General features: G+C 36.1%; 1 protein-coding gene across 3 annotated transcripts; it reads left to right on the top strand.

Moving 5' to 3' along the window:
- Window positions 1-5633: 5633 nt before the first annotated feature.
- On the top strand, window positions 5634-19969 carry LOC142345893 (uncharacterized). 3 transcript variants are annotated; one of them, XM_075398339.1, is made up of 3 exons: window positions 5634-5676; window positions 6811-7732; window positions 18754-19967. In XM_075398339.1, the coding sequence occupies exons 2-3, from the start codon at window positions 7211-7213 to the stop codon at window positions 19852-19854; spliced, it is 1623 nt and encodes a 540-aa protein (XP_075254454.1). In that variant the 5' UTR covers window positions 5634-5676; window positions 6811-7210; the 3' UTR covers window positions 19855-19967. The 3 variants fall into 3 exon arrangements, with proteins under 3 accessions (XP_075254454.1, XP_075254453.1, XP_075254455.1); XM_075398338.1 differs by lacking the exon at window positions 5634-5676 and having other exon boundaries at window positions 6690-7732; XM_075398340.1 differs by lacking the exons at window positions 5634-5676; window positions 6811-7732 and adding an exon at window positions 10931-11568 and having other exon boundaries at window positions 18754-19969.
- The last annotated feature ends 1891 nt before the right edge of the window (window positions 19970-21860 follow it).

Below are 21860 nucleotides of genomic sequence, written 5' to 3'. Positions count from 1 at the left end.
TCTATCGCTATAGCTTTCTTAGCTTGCTCTGGTTCGACTTCGATCTATTGACACCTCGGCTTTGGCCAAACTTCATCATCCTTCTGGAGCCGTGCTGGACCGCTTTCCCACAAGGCTTCTTTGAGTCGTCAACGGACATTGTTCGTGTGCCAAAATATGCAGGATTTTTATGCCTTTTACCTGTACCCATTGATCCATTGAAGAACTTTCCCAAAGTTCTGATATTATGTTGGCAACAAAAATTCTTCGTTTCTTCTGTACTGATTGTAGCCATTGCAATACTGTAGATGAATCTTTCCGATCATAGATTTTGTCAACTTTCGCGTCACGCTATCCTAATTTCTGTCTCCTGAGTCATTTGTTCCAATATCACGAATGTTGGTGTTTGAGTAGCCACGTCTTGTAATGAATCTGAATACTGCTGCTAGACATGACTCGGTTTGGTGTTCCTGTGTCTGCAGTTGATACATTTCGACTTTATTCTTCGTATTAGGATTCGCAACTAAACAATCCAGAAATTGTGTTGAAGAGCGTTCCTCACATTTTCTGAGGATGTCGCGATATACTTTCTCCAACAGAAATTGTAAAAATCGATGCTTCACTGTTATTATTTTTGAGTATTTGCCAATGTAACCAAGGTTTGAATGCTAAATTCAGCCTTTCACTCGAATTGTTCCATCTTTCTCTGCGCAGAGTGAAATTTTGACGATGTTAAATGTTTTCTCAATTTCATTGCTGCTTGTTATCGACATTGAAACATTCGGGAAATTTTGGTATCAACAATTCAATAAACAATTGTTCTGCTTGACGCTTCTTATTTGCTTTGAGAGGTCCCTTCTCTTTTTTCTTGAAACTCGTGCAGTAGGAAATGAGTTATCTGATTCTTTCGAAGAGGTTGCAGTGGTTCCAGTCAAATGTTTGCATAGCTTGTTTTTCTGTCCTTACAGCACTCTTAGCTTGCTCTGGTTCGACTTCGATCTCTTGACGCCACGGCTTTGGCCAAATTTTTTTATCCTTCTGGATCCTTGCTGGCCCGCTTAACCACACGGATTCTTTGAGTCCTTCCTCTGCTGTAAATACTTGCAGGGATTTCTATGCCTTTAGCATATCTTCATTGATCCATTGAAGATCTTTCAAGAATTATTGCCGTTATGTTGGCAGCACATACTTTTCGTTTCTTCTGTGCTGTTTACAGCCTTTTAAACACTTTAGATTAAATTTTCAGATGATAAGTTCTGCCAATTTTCAAATCATGCTCTACCAACTCCTGCCTCTGCGACGATTGTTCCGTTATCACGGATGATGGTGTTTGGGTAGCCACTTCTTGCAAGGATTCTCAATACTGCAGCTGGACATCAAACCCTGTTTAATGATTGTGCTACTCCGATGTGTACTGTTCTTAGGAACTTGACTTGAAAGGGTCCAAAGTAATCGACTCCAATATGGGTGAATGGGGAAATATGTTTCTCATGGCGTGCTCTGGGGTAGATCCGCCGTCGGTGCTTGAATTGGTTTGATGTTCCTGTTTCTTGGTTCAATACATATCCACTTGATTTTTTGTATAAAGTTTCGCTATCCAAAAATACAGAACTTTTGTCGGAGAATGATCCTAGCATATTCAGAGGTTGTCGCGATGTGCTCCCTCCAACAGAAAATGTACAACTGGATGCTTCGCTGCTAATGTTATAGTGTGTCTGATCTGGTAGCCAAGGTTTGAATGCTTCAGTCAACTTTTCACCCGAACTGTTTTATCTTCTTCTTTGAAGGGTGACAATTTGGCAATGTTAAATGCTTTGCTACTTGTTACCGACATTGAAGCATTCAGGAGTTTTTCGGTTCGAACAAATCGAAGAAAAGTTGTTCTGCTTGGTTGATAATACTTGCTTTGAGAGATCCCTTCTCTTTTTTTGAACCTCATGCAGTAGGCGACAATTATTCTGATTCTATTGGAGCTGCTGTAGCGGTTCCAGTCAAGTGGTTGGGTAGCTTGTGTTTCCTGTCGCTACCGCCTTCTTAGCTTGCTGAAATTTTACTTCGATCTCTTGACACAACGGTTTTGTCCAAATTTCTTCATCCTTCTGGAGCCGTGTTGGCCAGCTTTCCCACAAGGATTCTTTGAGTCCTTTCCCTTGTGCCGATATCTGCAGGGTTTCTGATCCCTTTAACGTGTCTCCTTAAACAAATTGCTAGACTCTCTGATTTTTTGTTAGCAAAAAAGACTGATTGTTTCTTCTGTACTGTATGTAGCCATTGCAAAACTGTAGACGAATCTCTCCGATGAAAGAATTAGTCAATTTTTACATCATGTTTTCCCAATTTCTGCCTCCTGAGACATTTTTTTTCATTATCAAGAATGATTGTGTCTGGGCAGAGACGTCTTGCAACGAATCTGAATACTGCTGGTGGACACAACTCTCTGTCTAATGACTCTGTTACTGTTCTACTTCGATGTGTACTGCTCATTGTATCATGACTCTACAGGGTCCAAAAAGATCGATTCCCGTATGGGCGAATGGGGAAACATGTTCATCGAGTCTTTCTTTGGAGTGGGTCTGCCATCGATGCTTGATTTGGGTTGCTGTTCCCTTCTCTTTTTGCTTTGGATACATCTCGACTTTTCTTATGGTATTATTTTTTGCAGTCCATTAATCCAAAATGCTTGTTGAAAAATGTTCCCGGCATATTCTGAGGTTATTGCGATGGGCTCTCTCCAACAGAAGATTTACAACTGGATGCTTCGCTGCTAATATTATAGGGTGTTTGATCTGGTAACCAATGTTCGAATGCTTCAGTCAACCTTTCGCCCGAACTGTTTCATCTTCTTCTACGAAGGGTGACAGTTTGGCAATATTAAATGCTTTGAGACTTCTTTGCTACTTGTTACCGTCATTGAAACATTCGAGACGGGATATTTTCGGTTTGAGCAAATTGAAAGAAAGTTGTTCTGCTTGTTTGATATTAGCTGCTTTTAGAGATCCCTTCTCTATTTTGTCTTGAAGCTCACGCAGTAGGCGATAACAATTCCGATTCTTTTGACGCTGCTGTACCGGTTCCAGTCAAATGGCTGCGAAGCTTGTGATTTTGTCGTCACAGCCTCCTTAGCTTTCATAGGTTCGACTTCCATCTCTTGACACATGCTTTGGCCAAATTTCTTCAGCCTTCTGGAGAAGTGCTGGCCCGCTTAACTACAAGGATTCTTTGCGTCTTTTCTCTGCTGTCAATATTTGCAGGGATTTCGATGCCTTTAACATGTCTCCGTTGATACATTGAAGAGATTTCAAGAATTTCTTCTATTCTGTGGGCAACAAAAATTTTTGTTTTGCAACACTGTTGACAAATCTTTCTAATAATAGATTTTTTTCAATTTTCACGCCCCGCTCTCGCAATTTCTACTTCTTCGAACGAAATCTGTATACTGTGAATGGAAGTTCCTGGTATTCAGAGCTGTCTTGTGCCCGATAGGCGCTACACGGCAATTCCCTATCACATAGGTCAGGTTTAACGATGCTTTTTCTTGTAGAAGATTTAAAAAGAATCGTCAATTTAAAACATTCCTACGAACGTTTTCGAACTCTGAGTTCATCGTCAGGTTATAAACAATACAAAATGCTAAAATGAAAAGCCAGAATATAAAATGCAAATCACTAAAATCACTCATTCAAACAAACTTGAAACGAATTTTTACATATCTACAGTCTTATCTACAAAATTTTACATCTGAGTAATTATACATTTTCGATTTGATGTAGCAGATGCATATCGACAGGTTTTTTATTAAAAACCTACATAAATTGCTTTAAATTTACTTCCGTTTTGTTCAATTGTAAAATTGAAATTTTTGTTTCATAACGTGTCTTAATTTCAAGTTTGATTTTTATCTCCAAACTAAGCTTCAGGGTCAATTCTCGTGTTCAGTATTTAGCGCGGGTTGATGTCTGGTTTCAGAGTTCTTATATAGAGCGCCTCTTGTGTCATTAATTTAAATTGGTTGCTGCATTGGTCTAATATCTTCCACTGGAAAGCTGTTTTATCACCGTTGCACTCGATTGCATTTAATCCCATCGGTGAGTCCGCCTTGGCATGCTCTGCAACCCTTTTGGTAATATGTCCGCATGTCTGCCCTACGTAGATGGATTTGCATCCATAACAAGTGAGTTCATAAACCACGTGGGATTTGAGATTCTTATCAAAGCTAGATTTATGGCTAGGTAAACAGATCTTAAGTTTCTGGGTGGTGAAAATCGTCTATACAGGATGTGTTTTGTTGAGCTTCTTTACAAATTCATTAGAGATGTTGCTCCTGTACTGTAATACAAATTGTTGTTTTTCAGTATTTTCATGTTGTTTGACGTCTACACCTGCGTTATATCTATGTCCTTTTCTTTGTTCTTTCATTCGCAGCTGGTTAATTGTATCCTTGACAATATTCCCTACCCAATGCCTAAGATATTTATCAGGTTCCCAAATTTCTTCATTTTTTGTCAATGCTTCATGGAACGCTTCCCAATTGCTGGTGGCTCGGAACAGGCGGTGTATTGTTCCCTCTATTATGCTTTTCTTATGCTGTAGGGGTGCACAGCTTCGATAGTTCAGAATTGTTCCCGTATCCGATGGTTTTTGATACCATGTGCAAAAAATTGTCCCCTCCAGTTGTACGTTAATTGACATGTCCAGAAGTGGCAAACTGGATTTATCATATGTTGTTTCTGATTGAAATTGGAGCTTTGGATGGAGGTTATTGACCGCATCTAACAGATCTTTTTGTGCCACCTCCAATTGTTCTCACAATGTTGTCGACGTATCTAAGAAAAACTTTTGTTTCGGACGAATGGTTAATGTCAGTCCTATCAATTTTACGGTAGAGTGATCACATCCAGAACAGGTTTTCCATGCTATCATATTCTGTGTTACTGATTTGCTGACATCTTGCGTGGAACCATCTATTGCAAATTTCACACTCAAACCCCCCTGGAACGTTTTGTCACACGGTGTTAGCAATTGCGACACGTGCTAGATTGTGTGTTCGTTTTACTTTTAGATGTCTGTATTTCAGTTGTGGCTCCCACGATTTCATCCAAAGGTTTGCCAAGATCACTGCCAATGACGCACCCATTGCCAACCCGTCTTTTTGACAGTACCAACTTTCATTGCATTTGAAATTGACGTTGATGACGGCTAATTCAAGCAGACGTTTCGTTGTTGTTCTAGGTATGTCTGGGTTATCGTCCCTAGCATAAAGCAATCGCAGGGCAATATTAATGGCTTCCTTTACGGGAACGTTGCTGTATAAACTTTTTACATCTAATGATAGGATTTTTCGGCTTTTTTCAAGTTTTATTTGCTCCAAAGTATTTCGTGCGTCATTGGTGTTAGTTTCTATGTTAGCTCCTTCGATCTTTTGGAAAAGGGACTTTTAGAAACTTTTACAAACTTGTTTTGTTTATGGTAACAACTTCCCGGGATCGAGAGAACAGGTCTCAGAGAGGTTTCCTTTTTGTGTACTTTTGCTAATCCATACAGCTTTGCCGGTTGTGCTCCAGTGGACCTTAAATCTTCGTAAACCGTAACCGGTATCTTCCCTTGCAGTTCTTTTTCATTTTTCATTACGATAATATCACAACTCTTTTCAAGTTTTCCGAACTGTTCGCAGTCTAATACTGTTTCCAGTTTTTCTGCGTACGTGCTCTTTTTCATAACACAAAACCCTACACCCTTATCTGTCTGAAAGCTTAGTTTGGAGATAAAAATCCAACTTGAAAGTAGGACACGTTATGAAACGAAATTAAATTTTACAAATGAACAAAATGAAAGTAAGTTTAAAGCAGTTTATGTAGGTTTTTAATAAAAAAACATGTCGGTATGCATCTGCTACATCAAATCGAAAATATATAATTACTCAGATGTAAAATTTTATAGATAAGACTGTAGATATGTAAAATTTCGTCTTAACTTTCCTTGAATGAGTGATTTTAGTGATTTCCTTTTCATTTTCTGGCTTTTCATTTTAGCATTTTGTGTTTATAACCTTACAATGAACTCAGAGTTCGAAAACGTTCGTAAGAAAGTTTTATATTGACAATTCTTTTTCTTGTAGATATGCAACTGTGCACGTTGCTTCCTCTGAGGTGTCTGTAAAATTGTTAAGTCTCAAGTCTGTACATCAATTTTCAAAATAAAGTCTGCTTATTGACGTTGTCTTTATTTCTCTCAACTCGGAGGACCAGTCATTGAATAGTTTTGCTCATAAAATTAACCGAATTCGACCTTGTACGGTCGGATGCGCGTGAAGACCATGTCCGACTGCCATCAATTTTCAAGATACCGAAAAATAACAGAAAAGATACTTTAAAAAACCAGATTCGTTCATGAAACATGTAGACGTGAATCGGCTGGGCAAATATTCAGATATGAGCAAAAATTATGGTTTGAAGAATCGCTGTTACATGTGAAGTTCTACAACCACAATCGCAGAATTTTTTTGATGATGTGCAATCCTATCGGCAAGGTGTCGGCTTGACTTGCGTTATAAACGCGGATTGACTTGCTTTATATTGAAACCTTGTGCTTTAGGCTTAGACTTAAGAGTGGGAAGTGTCCGAATGATATACGATGTAAATACATGTTAGCTCAATTGCAGAGCAGTTTTAACCTTTTTCAAAATGAACTCGTAATTCGAATTTGTTTGGTTTATCGAAAGAAAGTTCATTTTAATTGAGAAAAGAAAGTTCATTTTAATTGAGAAATTATTTCTTTATAATGTTTTACTCATATTTAGATAAGAAGGTACAAAAAAGGATTTTTTGCTTTCAGACTGTACTCTTACCGGTCAGCATTATCTGTCTTGGGATGTCAGACTGGCTTAGAGACTTTATTATACATATGTTGCTGTTTTGTTTGGCCATCACCTCGAGTGGTTTCTGCTGTTATTTCTTCGAGCAGATGTTTATTTTTCATTATTACTTTATTTAATTGTTCTACATTTTTGTTTTTGCTATTAATTATGTTTTGAAAAGTTTGCTCCGCTGCTGTTGCGACAGGTTACATTTTACTGATGTGGCTCTCTGTATTTCGATTTATTTGTTTCGCCAATTCTATCGTGTAGAGACTGTCTGAACTGACCTACTGCTAACTTATCTTTAGAAAATACCTGCCTAGTCAACTGATGCGGAGACATTACTGCAAAGGAATATTGTAACCTGAGACATTATACATGGCTGCTATTGCCACACATATGTTTCGTGGTCAGGATAACTTTTACAGATTTCGTAACAGAAATATACTTTATATCGTAGCAGTTACCGTCTTTTTCACCTATGTTGTTTTATTACTCACGTATTCGAATTCTGAGATGTCAGAGGAACAACAAAATATCGTTAGAATGAGATCTAATCAGCTGGAGCAATTTAGTTACCGGGAATTGGAGTACTATATTTCAAGATTCAGAGCGGTTAGACCAGTCACCCGAGTACTAGTGTTGGTCGCCACGAGACCGCAGAGCTCAAACTTGCGCAATGTTATTAGAGAGACATGGGCACACCGAATAAATTGGTGTCAGTTTTACAAACAAGGAGCACCTGTAGCAATGTATAATTATCCTGGAATTGTGGAGAGATTCAATAGAGATCAATTGGCTGTTGTAAAATTTGAAGTAAAGTTTGTAACTGGGAAGTGTTCAGGCTATGAAAGCAAAAATTGTGATGCAGCAGTTGAGTTGGACAATAGGCATTATCGGGTTAGTTTGCATCTTTTACTGGTTTAATTTTCGGAATTTCTATAACAATTCTCACATAAGTTGTCAAAATGGTCCACTACAGATGGAAAAAGATGTCGGAAAGTTATCTAAATAACGGGAATGTATTCTGTTGAGTAACCTAAAGGAAGAAGTGGATATAGGATGATCGGTGGTCTTTTAATTATTGGGTAATAGGGTTTTATCCCAATTAAACATGGAATAATAGGGGTGTTATCCTACTTCCACATAGGATAACGGGTCTAGCAATTACATGTGCAGCAGCTACTTGCTACCGTTTTGTCATTAGAATTACAATCATTTTATTGCTATTGTTTAATAGCCGCACGGCGATAGCTGGGGCTATTATTGGCCTTCTCTTGGTTTTTTACAATTCAAAGAATTTGAGTTGTATTGAGGCGCTGTCTTTTTTTAAAGATCTGTTCACACATTTTTCGATTTTTGAAGTCAAATTGGAGTAGTGATATTGGTCACGCCGAAACAGGAAATGCAGCGAAAAAGCGAGTGGTTTTGCGGCGTGAATTTTTTTCGCTCTAATTTTAAAGTAGAGTGAGAAAACGGTGTTTGAACAAAATTCGCTTTTTTTGCTAGTGGTATTTTGTTCACATGCGTCAATTCAACTTTGGTTTTTACTGTTTTTTCGATTTTTTGGATCGGATTTTTCTAAATGGTTTTCCAAATGCATTTATAGTTCATTATAGGCTAAGTTTCTTGTTTGAACCAAATTTCCAGTTCTTGCAAGTGGTTTTTTGTTCGCATGCGGCACGTTGACATTTTCTGTTTTTTTTTTTAATTTTTCATCTGATTTTTTTTTTTGGAAATGGTTTTCTCAGTTCACTCATGGTCCGTTCTAGGTCTAGTTTTTGTTCAGTTTATGAAAATTCTTTGAATTGTACGTCAGGACTTGTCCTGCTATGTTTTCTTTTATTTCGTCAAGATTTTTGTTACGACCATATGACATCACATCCACGTTTTGTTCATTCTTTCATGCAATTTCAACTGAAACGCGTGCGTGACGTCATTTTTCGCTCTTGGTGTAGCGAGTTCTTTCTGTTCATTTGCGTGATTAAAATTTTGGTCACTCGTGACTTACCTCACTCTGACTTCCTCACTCGTGGATTTTGATCACGCCTGACTTCCTCCCTTTGAAATAGACTTTTCTTTTCTATAATTCAAAGAGAAAAGGTCAATTGAATATGTGTCACTCTAAATGAAGGTTATTTGAGAGCAGCTAATAGAGGCAGCAAAAACTTATACTGATTATTGTTCAAAGTATAACATATCAGCCTTTAATGAAAAGACAAATTTTTTGGTCTGTCTTTACTGTTTTTTAGACTGCGGGTCTACGAAGCTATTGCGGCTATTTTCTGGCAATCTGCCAGCTATGTTTTTGAGACTCATACCTATGGTGTGTAGGGCGGTTCTTAGAGGTTGAAGACACCCCCACTGTTGACCCCTCCTCTATTGCCATTCCACCGCGCTGTTGCCCCCAGTCCACTGTTGTCATTTTTTTAGTTCATTCAAAACCAGGTGTCAAGGAACCTCCTCTAGGACTTTTAATAGGTTACTGCTCAGTTTCTAGGGGTAGTCGAGTGGTTTCAACATTACGAATTTTAGCATTTTTTTGACAAAACGTGCAAAATCTTTCATATTTTGACATTTTCATTATTCAAGTTTTTCCAGTTGCAGTTGCCAGAAATCGTCCTTAAGGGTTTGATAGTAAGTACTAAAAAATATTATATGCCTTGGAACAGCTTCCAATTTTTTAATATGACAAATTTTAGCATTTTTTTTGTTAAAACTTATTTTTTTCGAGTTTGAATTTCTTTTGACATTTTTTAGGTATGTCCAGCCTCAAGAGTCACATAAGCTCCTATAGGAATTGATTATAGGTTACTGCTTAGCTTCTAGGTGTAATCAAAGTTTTTCAGGATTTTGCTATCAATGATTTTTAAAAAACATTTGCAATATTTTCAAGTTTTTTGGGTCTTTGAGTTTTTATCATCTTTTCCTGCACCGGGGTTCTAAGGACCTCCTCCAATGTTTGACGAGAAATTGTCGCATAGTTTTAAGAGCTAATTGAATGGTTATCAATTTTTAATGACTCCAGCTTTAGCAATTTTTTGATATATATATTTTTGATTTTTTCGGAAAATGTTATCTTTGTTCCAAGTTCATGGATTTTCTAATGGCAACATTTTAACATCACAAATTTTAGCATATCTTCTACAAAACTTGCAATTTTTATTCGATTTTTTCAACATTTATTTTCATTATTCAAGTTTATCTAGCCTCAGGGGCCAGAAGTTGTTCAACATCAAGAGCCAAAGACCCTCCTCTAGGGTTTAGTTGTAGCTTACTGCATACTTTGTAGATATAATGGAATGTTTTCTAAGGTTTTAATAACATCACGAATTTCAGCATTTTTGTGACAAAACGTTTCAAAATTTTTTTGACGTTTATTGTCAGTATTCAGGTTTTTCGGCTTCAGGGGCCCGAAAACCGACTCCAGGATTTGAAAATAAGTTACGGGAAAGCTTTTAGTGGCCATGGAATAGTTTTCAATTTATATTTTCACAAATTTTTGCAATTTTCTTGATAAAAATTGTTTTCAATTTTTGTTCGATTTTTATTGTCCTTATTCAAGTTTTTCGATTTGCAGTCAACCGTCCTTAAGGGTTTGATAGTAAAATACTCAAAAAATATTATTTGCCTTGGAACAGCTTTCAGTTTTTTAATTTGACAAATTTTAGCAATTTTTTTAAGCAATTGTACAGTAGTTTTAACTTATCCTGAAAATGAAATCGTAATTCGAATTTGTTTGGTTTTTCGAAAGAAAGTTCATTTTATTTGGGAAAATATTTATAATGTTTTAGACATACTTAGATGAGAAGGTACAAACAAGGTTTTTTTGCTTTCAGACTGCTCTTACCTGTCTTGGTATATGTCAGACTGACTTTGAGTGTTTATTATTCATATGTTGCTGTTTTGTTTGGTCATCACCTCGAGTGGTTTCTGCTGTTATTTCTTCGAGCATATGTTTATTTTTCAGTATAACTTTATTTAATTGTTCTACATTTTTGTTTTTGCTATTAATTATGTTTTGAAAAGTTTGCTCCGCTGCTGTTGCGACAGGTTACATTTTACTGATGTGGCTCTCTGTATGTTTCGCCAATTCTATCGTGTAGAGACTGTCTGAACTGACCTACTGCTAACTTATCTTTAGAAAATACCTGCCTAGTCAACTGATGCGGAGACATTACTGCAAAGGAATATTGTAACCTGAGACATTATACATGGCTGCTATTGCCACACATATGTTTCGTGGTCAGGATAACTTTTACAGATTTCGTAACAGAAATATACTTTATATCGTAGCAGTTACCGTCTTTTTCACCTATATTGTTTTATTACTCACGTATTCGAATTCTGAGATGTCAGAGGAACAACAAAATATCGTTAGAATGAGATCTAATCAGCTGGAGCAATTTAGTTACCGGGAATTGGAGTACTATATTTCAAGATTCAGAGCGGTTAGACCAGTCACCCGAGTACTAGTGTTGGTCGCCACGAGACCGCAGAGCTCAAACTTGCGCAATGTTATTAGAGAGACATGGGCACACCGAATAAATTGGTGTCAGTTTTACAAACAAGGAGCACCTGTAGCAATGTATAATTATCCTGGAATTGTGGAGAGATTCAATAGAGATCAATTGGCTGTTGTAAAATTTGAAGTAAAGTTTGTAACTGGGAATTGTTCAGGCTATGAAAGAAAAAATTGTGATGCAGCAGTTGAGTTGGACTATAGGCATTATCGGGTTAGTTTGCATCTTTTACTTAGAAAGGTTAATTTTCGGAATTTCAATAACAATTCTCACAAGTTGTCAAAATGGTCCACTACAGATGGAAAAAGATGTCGGAAAGTTATCTAAATAACGGGAATGTATTCTTTTGAGTAACCTAAAGGAAGAAGTGGATATAGGATGATCGGTGGTCTTTTAATTATTGGGTAATAGGGTTTTATCCCAATTAAACATGGAATAATAGGGCTGTTATCCTACTTCCACATAGGATAACGGGTCTAGCAATTACATGTGCAGCAGCTACTTGCTACCGTTTTGTCATTAGAATTACAATCATTTTATTGCTATTGTTTAATAGCCGCACGGCGATAGCTGGGGCTATTATTGGCCTTCTCTTGGTTTTTTACAATTCAAAGAATTTGAGTTGTATTGAGGCGCTGTCTTTTTTTAAAGATCTGTTCACACATTTTTCGATTTTTGAAGTCAAATTGGAGTAGGGATTTTGGTCACGCCGAAACGGGAAGTGGAGCGAAAAAGCTAGTGGTGACGTCATTTTTCGCTCTTGGTGGAGCGAGTTCTTTCTGTTCATTTGTGTGATTAAAATTTTGGTCACACTTGACTTACCTCCCTCTTAAAAATGACTTCCTCCCTTTGAAATTAACTTTTCTTTTCTATAATTCAAAGAAAAGGTCAAATGAATATGTGCTACGCTAAATGAAGGTTATTTGAGAGCAGCTAATAGAGGCAGCAAAAACTTCTACTGATTAATTTTTAAAATATAACATATCAGCCTTTAATGAAAAGACAATTTTTTTGGTCTGTCTTTTTTACTGTTTTTTTAGACTGCGGGTCTACGAAGCTATTGCGCTAATTTTCTGGCAATCTGTCAGCTATATTTTTGAGACTTATACTTGTGGTGTGAAGCTCGGATCTTAGAGGTTGAGACACCCCCACTGTTGACCCCTCCCCTATTGCCACCCCACCGCGCTGTTGCCCCAGTCCACTGTTGTCATTTTTTCAGTTTATTCAAAACCAGGTGTCAAGGAACCTCCTCTAGGACTTTTAATAGGCAGTTTCTAGGGGTAGTGGAATGATTTCAACATTTTAACATTACGAATTTATGCATTTTTTTGACAAAACGTGCAAAATTTTTCATTTTTTGACATTCTTTTCATTATTTAAGTTTTTCCATATGCAGTGGCCAGAAAACATCCTTAAGGGTTTGATAGTAAGATACTCAAAAAATATTATTTGCGTTGGAACAGCTTTCAATTTTTTAATATGACAAATTTTAGCAATTTTTTTAAGCAATTGTACAGTAGTTTTAACTTATCCTGAAAATGAACTCGTAATTCGAATTTGTTTGGTTTTTCGAAAGAAAGTTCATTTTATTTGGGAAAATATTTATAATGTTTTAGACATACTTAGATGAGAAGGTACAAACAAGGTTTTTTTTGCTTTCAGACTGTGCTCTTACCTGTCTTGGGATATGTCAGACTGACTTTGAGTGTTTATTATTCGTATGCTGCTGTTTGATTTGCTTGGCTTGCGTTATAAACGCGGATTGACTTGCTTTATATTGAAACCTTGTGCTTTAGGCTTAGACTTAAGAGTGGGAAGTGTCCGAATGATATACGATGTAAATACATGTTAGCTCGTTTTCATCAATTGCAGAGCAGTTTTAACCATTTTCAAAATGAACTCGAAATTCGAATTTGTTTGTTTATCGAAAAAAAGTTCATTTTAATTGAGAAAAGAAAGTTCATTTTAATTGAGAAATTATTTCTTTATAATGTTTTACTCATATTTAGATAAGAAGGTACAAACAAGGATTTTTTGCTTTCAGACTACTCTTACCGGTCAGCATTACCTGTCTTGGGATGTCAGACTGACTTAGAGAGTTTATTATACTTATGTTGCTGTTTTGTTTGGCCATCACCTCGAGTGGTTTCTGCTGTTATTTCTTCGATCAGATGTTTAGTTTCCATTATTAATTTATTAATTGTTATACATTTTAGTTTTTGCTATTAATTTTTTTTGAAAAGTTTGTTCAGCTGCTGTTGCGACAGGTTAGATTTTACTAATGTGGCTCTCTGTATTTCGATTTATATGTTTCGCCAATTCTATCGTGTAGAGACTGTCTGAACTGACCTACTGCTAACTTATCTTTAAAAAATACCTGCCTAGTCAACTGATGCGGAGACATTACTGCAAAGGAATATTGTAACCTGAGGCATTATACATAGCAGCTATTGCCACACATATGTTTTGTGGTCAGGATAACTTTTACAGATTTCGTAAAAGAAATATACTTTATATCGTATCAGTTACCGTGTTTTTCACATATATTGTTTTATTATTCATGTATTCGAATTCTGAGATGTCAGAGGAACAACAAAATATCGTTAGAATGAGATCTAGTCAGCTGGAGCAATTTAGTTACCGTGAATTGGAGTATTTTTTTTCAAGATTCAGAGCGGTTAGACCAGTCACCCGTGTACTAGTGTTGGTCGTCACGAGACCGCAGAGCTCAAACTTGCGCAATGTTATTAGAGAGACATGGGCACACCGAATAAATTGGGGTCAGTTTTACAAACAAGGAGCACCTGTAGCAATGTATAATTATCCTGGAATTGTTGAGAGATTCAATAGAGATCAGTTGGATTTTGTAAAATTTGAAGTGAAATTTGTCACTGGGAAGTGTTCAGGCTATGAAAGCAAAAATTGTGATGCAGCAGTTGAGTTGGACAATAGGCATTATTGGCTTAGTTTGCATCTTTTACTTAGAAAGGTTAATTTTCGAAATTTCTATAACAATTCTCACATAAGTTGTCAAAATGGTCCACTACAGATGGAAAAAGATGTCGGAAAGTTATCTAAATAACGGGAATGTATTCTTCTTTTGAGTAACCAAAAGGAAGAAGTGGATATAGGATGATCGGTGGTCTTTTAATTATTGGGTAATAGGGTTTTATACCAATTAAATATGGAATAATAGGAGTGGTTATCCTACTTCAACATAGGATAACGGGTCTAGCAATTACATGTGCAGCAGCTACTTGCTACCGTTTTGTCATTAGAATTACAATCATTTTATTGCTATTGTTTAATAGCCGCACGGCGATAGCTGGGGCTATTATTGGCCTTCTCTTGGTTTTTTACAATTCAAAGAATTTGAGTTGTATTGAGGCGCTGTCTTTTTTTAAAGATCTGTTCACACATTTTTCGATTTTTGAAGTCAAATTGGAGTAGGGATTTTGGTCACGCCGAAACGGGAAGTGGAGCGAAAAAGCTAGTGGTTTTGCGGCGTGAAATTTTTTCACTCTAGTTTTAAAGTAGAGTGAGAAAACGGTGTTTGAACAAAAATCCGCTTTCTTGCTAGAGGTTTTTTGTTCACATGCGTCAATTTCACTTTGTTTTTTACTGTTTTTTCGATTTTTTGGATAGGATTTTTTCTAAATTGTTTTCCAAATGCATTCATAGTTCATTCTAGGCCTAGTTTCTTGTTTGAACCAAATTTCCAGGTCTTGCTAGTAGTTTTTTGTTCGCACGCGGCACGTTGACATTGATTGTTTTTTTGAAAATTTTTTATCTTTTTTTTGGAAATGGTTTTCTCAGTTTATTCATAGTCCGTTCTAGTTCTAGTTTTTTTTCAGTCTATGAAAGTTATTTGAATTGTACGTCAGGTCTTGTCCTGCTATGTTTTGTTCAATCGTTCATGCAATTTCAACTGAAACGCGTGCGTGACGTCATTTTTCTTTCTTGGTGGAGCGAGTTCTTTCTGTTCATTTGTGTGATTAAAATTTTGGTCACTCGTGACTTACTCCCTCTTAAAAATGACTTCCTCCCTTTGAAATTAACTTTTCTTTTCTATAATTCAAAGAAAAGGTCAAGTGAATATGTGCTACGCTAAATGAAGGTTATTTGAGAGCAGCTAATAGAGGCAGCAAAAACTACTGATTAATATTTAAAATGTAACATATCAGCCTTTAATGAAAAGACAATTTTTTTTGGTCTGTCTTTTTCACTGTTTTTTTAGACTGCGGGTCTACGAAGCTATTGCGGCTATTTTCTGTCAATCTACCAGCTATATTTTTGAGACTTATACTTATGGTGTGAAGGGAGGTTCTTAGAGGTTGAGACACCCCCACTGTTGACCCCTCCTCTATTGCCACCCCACCGCGCTGTTGCCCCAGTTCACTGTTGTCATTTTTTCAGTTCGTTCAACCCTAGGTGTCAAGGAACCTCCTCTAGGACTTTCAATAGGCAGTTTCTAGGGGTAGTGGAGTGATTTCAACCTTTTAACATTACGAATTTATGCATTTTTTGACAAAACGTGCAAAATCTTTCATTTTTTGACTTTCTTTTTGTTATTCGAGTTTTTCCATTTGCAGTCAAACGTCCTTAAGGGTTTGATATTAAGATACTCAAAAAATATTATTTGCCTTGGAACAGCTTTCAATTTTTTAATATGACAAATTTGAGCAATTTTTTTAAAGCAATTGTACAGTAGTTTTAACTTATCCTGAAAATGAACTCGTAATTCGAATTAGTTTGGTTTATCGAAAGAAAGTTCATTTTAATTGAGAAAATATTTGTTTATGTTTTAGACATAATTAAATGAGAAGGTACAAAAAGGCTTTTTTGTTTTCAGACTGTGCTCTTACCTGTCTTGGGATATATCAGACTGACTTTGAGTGTTTATTATTCATATGTTGCTGTTTTGTTCGGCCATCACCTCGAGTGGTTCCTGCTGTTATTTCTTTGATCAGATGTTTAATTTCCATTATTAATTGTTATACATTTTTGTTTTTGCTATTAATTTTATATTTGAATAGTTTGTTCCGCTGCTGTTGCGACAGGTTAGATTTTACTTATGTGGCTCTCTGTATTTCGATTCATATGTTTCGCCAATTCTATCAATTCTATCGTGTATAGACTATCTGTGACTGACTTACTGCTAACTTCTCTTTATAAATAATGAGACTATTAAATGGTTTCGAAGATTTTATTATCTTGAATTTAAGCAAGATTTTGTTAAAATTTGCGATTGTTTTTAAAATTTTGATTTTTTCCTTTTCTGAGTTTAACGATCATTACTTGGTAAGGAATTTGTTCTAGTCTTGCAGATGGCTAACCTGACATAACTCCAGTGACAACAATTTGTTTTAACCTTTTCACTGCGAATTAAAAGCTTTTCTTTTAAATTTTGCAATTTGTAAATTTTTAAAATATCAGTTTGTTTGATTTATTTACTAAAAAGGCTAGAAAACTTAGTTACAGAGTCGAATCAAACTAAACCATGGCTAGCTACTGACGAAGCCAACTGCTCACCGGTCGTCTGAGAGCAATTCGCCCGACGCTAGTGAGTTATGTTTGTGACTTTTACACGATTTGTTTTCAAAAAGTTTAAGCACGTTTTTTGGGCATTTGCTTTTCGTTATGTTTTATCATTTAATCTTATTGGGTACAGGTCTTATAGGATGCTAATAGGGATTACCTCATTCGTTTTCTTTGTTCCACCTCAAAGCTAATACTTTCCAGGACTTTGAAACTATCTGTTTTCAAGATGTGTTCTCTTTTTAATAGCCGCCGTAAGCCTCCCAAGCGGCTATTATTTAGGCGCTCTCCTTTTTTAAAAAATTCTCTTTACTTTTGGTTACGTTTATCGTTTTACATAAGTCACGATTTTCACGTTTGACTTCTGACTTACTTCAGTCACTTTTCAACTGATTGAATTTTAACTTCTTTCAGGCATTGAATTACGTAATTTACTGAATGCAGTGAATGTCAAAAGTGGAAAATCAAAAGAAACGGGTGAAAGCCCGGTTAAGGCTTTTTGAATAAGGTTATCAAAGTTCATACGAGTGATTGCTAGCTGATATTAGTATTAAGCATAATAGCCTTCTGTTTAGAGGCTGAAGTAAGTGTAGGTTTGGAATCTAGCTGAAACCACACTGAACATTTTCGAAACTTAGGAAAAATTGTGTCAATTTCTCCTTTTTTTCTTTTTCCGTTTCAATCCCGAGGTGCGTCTAGCGCGTGAACGGCAGCTATTTTTCGGCAATATGCAGGCTATTTTTTTAATAGCCGCAGAGCCATTGCTGGTGCTATTATTGGCCTTCTCTTGTTTTCTGTTTACGCTTCAAAGAATTTGAATTGTATTGGGGCGCTGTCTTTTTTATTCTGTCAACGAATTTAGCCACCATTTTAGTTGGATACAATATGTTCCAGCTCCCACTAGTCGTTGGACAGCAATTCTTTCGACTTAAGTTTGTTATTAATAGCCGCACTGCGATAGATGTGGCTATTATTGGCCTTCTCTTGGTTTTTTTACGTTTCAAAGAATTTGAATTGTATTGGGGCGCTGTCTTCTTTTTAAAGATCTGTTCACACATTTTCATGATTTTTGAAGTCAAATTGGAGTAGTGATTTTGGTCACGCTGAAACTTTTTTCTCTAATTTATAAATAGGTTGAGGAAATGATAAATGAACAAGAATTCGCTCTCTCGCTAGTGGGTTTTTTTATTCACATGGGGCATTTTCGCTTCAAAAATTCGCTCTCTCGCTAATGTGTTTTTTTATTCACATGGGGCATTTCCGCTTCGTTCTTTTCATTTTTGATAGAATTTTAGTTTCACCAATCCAGCCATAGTCCATTCTAGGTCTAGTTTTTCTTTTAGTCAATGAAAATTCTTTGAATTGTACTACGGGAATGGTCCTGATGTTTTTTTTTATTTTGTCAAGGTTTTTGTTGCAACCATATGACTTCCTTCACTACCACTTAAAAGCTGCTTTTTGTTCATTTTTCTTTTAATGATGCAATTTTGTGCGTGTCGTCATTTTTCAGTCTTAGTGGAGCGATGTTTTTTGTTCATTCCCGTGACTTAACTCACTCTCAAAAATGACTTCCTGATTCTTAAATTGAATTTTTCTTTATTTTAATTAAAGAAGATAGGTCTAGTGAGTAAGTGCCACTCTAATTGAAAGTTATTTGAGAGCAGCTATTAGAAGCAGCAATAATTTTGACAGCTTCGTAATCAAAATATAACATCTGAGCATTTAATAAAAAGAATTTTGTTGGTCTGTTTCTTATACTATCTTTTTGAGACTGCAGATCTACAAAGCTATTGCGGCTACTTTCTGGCAATCTGCCAGCTAGGTTGTTAAGATTTTCATTTTTGGCCTACTTCGTTTCAGGATATTGTGCAAGGCAACTTCATTGAGGGTTACTTCAACCTTAGTCTGAAGACAAATTTCATTCTTCAATACGGCAATAACTACACAAAAACTACACAAATTGAAAGTGAAAATTGGGCCAGCCAATGGAGTGGTTCTAAGCCAACAAGTAGGAATGTTCACTTCTTAGTAAAGGTGGACGATGATACGTTTGTGAATATGAGAATGTTGGGAGCTGTCTTAGCTCAGACAGTATCTCACAATGCCTACGGAGGTTTTTGTGGTTCTTTCGATCGTCCAAAACGAGTCAGATCCAACAAATTTTTCGTTGCTCAGGATATCTTCCCACATCGCTTCTATCCTGCTCATTGTCAAGGACCTTTATACTATCTTTCAGCGGACTTGGTTGCTAAAGCCTCTCTTATTTCAAGAGACTATGACAATCTGTATTCCAGCAGCCCCGATTTCCGAATAATTGCCAAATTTGAAGATATAGTGGTGGGATATTACCTCTATCTGAGTGCTAGTGTCAGTGACAAGACTAACAGTGCCAAATTGAACTCTGTCATTCTTGTTGAGTCTAAAGTGTTTTTAACACCCTTCAAGCACTATCTCAATGCTCCTTATTACAGTTTGCTCTATTTAGGACTGGAAAAAGGTCCTCATTCTTCAATGTTTATGTTCGGCGACTATAGACTGGATCCGTTGCCACCAGGTGTTGCAAAATTATGCAGAAGCAACTCTTCACTGCACCAACTAGTCCAATCATGGAGTCACTTATCGCATCAGTCCAAAAGTGCTAAAATATCTGAAAATAAAGCTACTGAAAATTCGACAAAATCGACGCATTCCAATCATCAAGAAAAGTTGTCATCAAATTTAGTTTCTCATTTTTCTAAATTCTCCAAGGATCGAGAGGAATATAGCCGTCTGCGTAAATTGTCGATCAGTATTGATGAAAAAGTAGATAGATCTGTTTATAATGATCACTTATTATTTCGTAAATTAGTCAGATTGTGTATTAGTCAATTTATTGACGCTGAGCATGTTGTTGCATATCACCGCGTTAACACTTACGCGCAGTATAGTCTCAATTTTTGTTTATTAAACACAAATGTGTAGTTAGTTAGCATACTGTTATTTTTTGAACTATGAGTTGATATTTTTATGGGGTTATGTGGTAAATTTGTGTGGTTTTCTACGTACCGAAAGAGGGTAGAACTATGAAAAAGGGAATAATGAAAGCAAAATTTGGTGTGAAAGCGATTAAGGGAAGGAACCAAACTCATAGTCAATCTCCGGAAAAAACAATAGAAATATAAAATTCAGTGTCTGATTTCGCCACTATCAAAGGAGCGAATTAAGTAGATAGCGGACGACCAAAGCAACTATGAATCCTAGAATTTTGTATTATTAATTGCTCTCGCACTTGTATTAGTCATGTTGGTCTTTTTTACGACTCGAAGAGGAGTTTTGGTATTCTGCAGTTTTTTACGACCCGAAGAGTATTGGTTTTCTTAAGGTTTTTTTTACCGGAAGTACTTTTCGTTCAGACAGTATTTTGATCTAAAGGCAAAGGTGAGTAAATTTGCAATGTAAACTAATTTTTTCTAAGTGAGTGACGTTTCCTGATGATACGCTGCGTTCATTGAATGACTTTTCGACTTTGAAGAGTGTCTTTGACAGAATGATGCATGTATATAACCGTTTTAAGGCATTTTTCCGTCCAATAGGCCCAGTTTTTTTGTTTGTAATGTGGTTTTTTTTGCGGATGAATTTTTATGCGATGCTATTTTAAGAAGTAATATGATATAACACTGTATATAATATGATATAACACTGAGAAATTGATATAACACTGTTTTTGAGAGACTGATAATGCGTTTCAAGTTCAAATTGGACAAATTTTTCGATTTTTCGGATCTTTAAGCGGATTTTCTCTTCAAAGTTTAGTGCATATGGCAACTTCATTTTGATACTTTGCGCATTAAATGCCTCTTTATAACGTGATGTGTTTTTTTATAATAATGCACATATGCTTTTATGATTTTGTCAGTTTTTTTAATAGCCGCACAGCGATAGCTGGGGCTATTATTGGCCTTCTATTGGTTTTTTTACAACTCAAAGAATTTGAATTGTATTGGGGCGCTGTCTTTTTTTTTAAGATCTGTTCACACATTTTCATGATTTTTGATGTCAAATTGGAGTAGTGATATTGGTCACGCCGAAACAGGAAATGCAGCGAAAAAGCGAGTGGTTTTGCGGCGCGGCGTGAATTTTTTTCGCTCTAATTTTAAAGTAGAGTGCGAAAATGGTGTTTGAACAAAATTTCGCTTTCTGGCTAGTGGTTTTTTTGTTCACGTGCGGCAATTTCACTCTGATTTTTACGTTTTTTTCGATTTTTTGGATCGAGTTTTTTTCTAAATGGTTTTCCCAATCCATTCACAGCTCATTCTAGGCCTAGTTTTTTGTTTGAATTAAATCTTCATTTCTTGCTAGTGGTTTTTTTGTTCACATGCGGCATTTTGACATTGATTTTCTGTTTTTCTTATTTTTTTAACTGATTTTTTTAATATGGTTCTCTCAATTCACTCATAGTCCATTCTAGGTCTAGTTTTTCTGTTTAGTGAATGGAAATTCTTTGAATTGTACGTCAGGACTTGTCATGCTATGTTTTTTTATTTCGTCGTCACGATTTTTGTTACGACCATATGACGTCACAATCACTTCAAATCTGCTTTTTGTTCATTCGTTCATGCAATTTCAACTGAATTGCGTGCGTGACGTAATTTTTCACTCTTAGTGAACCGAGTTTTTTGTTCATTCACGTGATTACATTTTTGGTCACACTTGACTTACCTCACTCTCAAAAATGACTTCCTCACTTTGAAATTGACTTTTATTTACTTTAATTCAAAGAGATAAGGTCAAATTGGTGTGTGTCACTCTAAATGAAGGTTATTTGAGAGCAGCTAATAGAGGCAGCAAAAACTTATACAGATTTTTGATTAAAATATAATAAATCAGCCTTCAATGAAAAGATGAATTTTTTTGGTCTGTCTTTTTTACTGTTTTTTTGAGACTGCAGATCTACGAAGCTATTGCGGCTATTTTCTGGCAATCTGCCA

This window comes from Convolutriloba macropyga, chromosome 9, assembly GCF_964194025.1.
Source record: "Convolutriloba macropyga chromosome 9, txConMacr16.3, whole genome shotgun sequence".
In the NCBI taxonomy this organism is placed as follows: Eukaryota; Metazoa; Xenacoelomorpha; order Acoela; family Convolutidae; genus Convolutriloba; species Convolutriloba macropyga.
This window is presented reverse-complemented; position numbering and strand designations above follow the sequence as displayed.

Excerpts from the sequence above, each read along its gene's own strand:
- LOC142345893 (XM_075398340.1), top strand. The coding sequence starts at position 11,047 with ATGGCTGCTATTGCCACACATATGTTTCGTGGTCAGGATAACTTTTAC. Across the intron at positions 11,569-18,753 it reads TGGACTATAGGCATTATCGG|GATATTGTGCAAGGCAACTT; the intron begins GTTAGTTTGCAT and ends ACTTCGTTTCAG.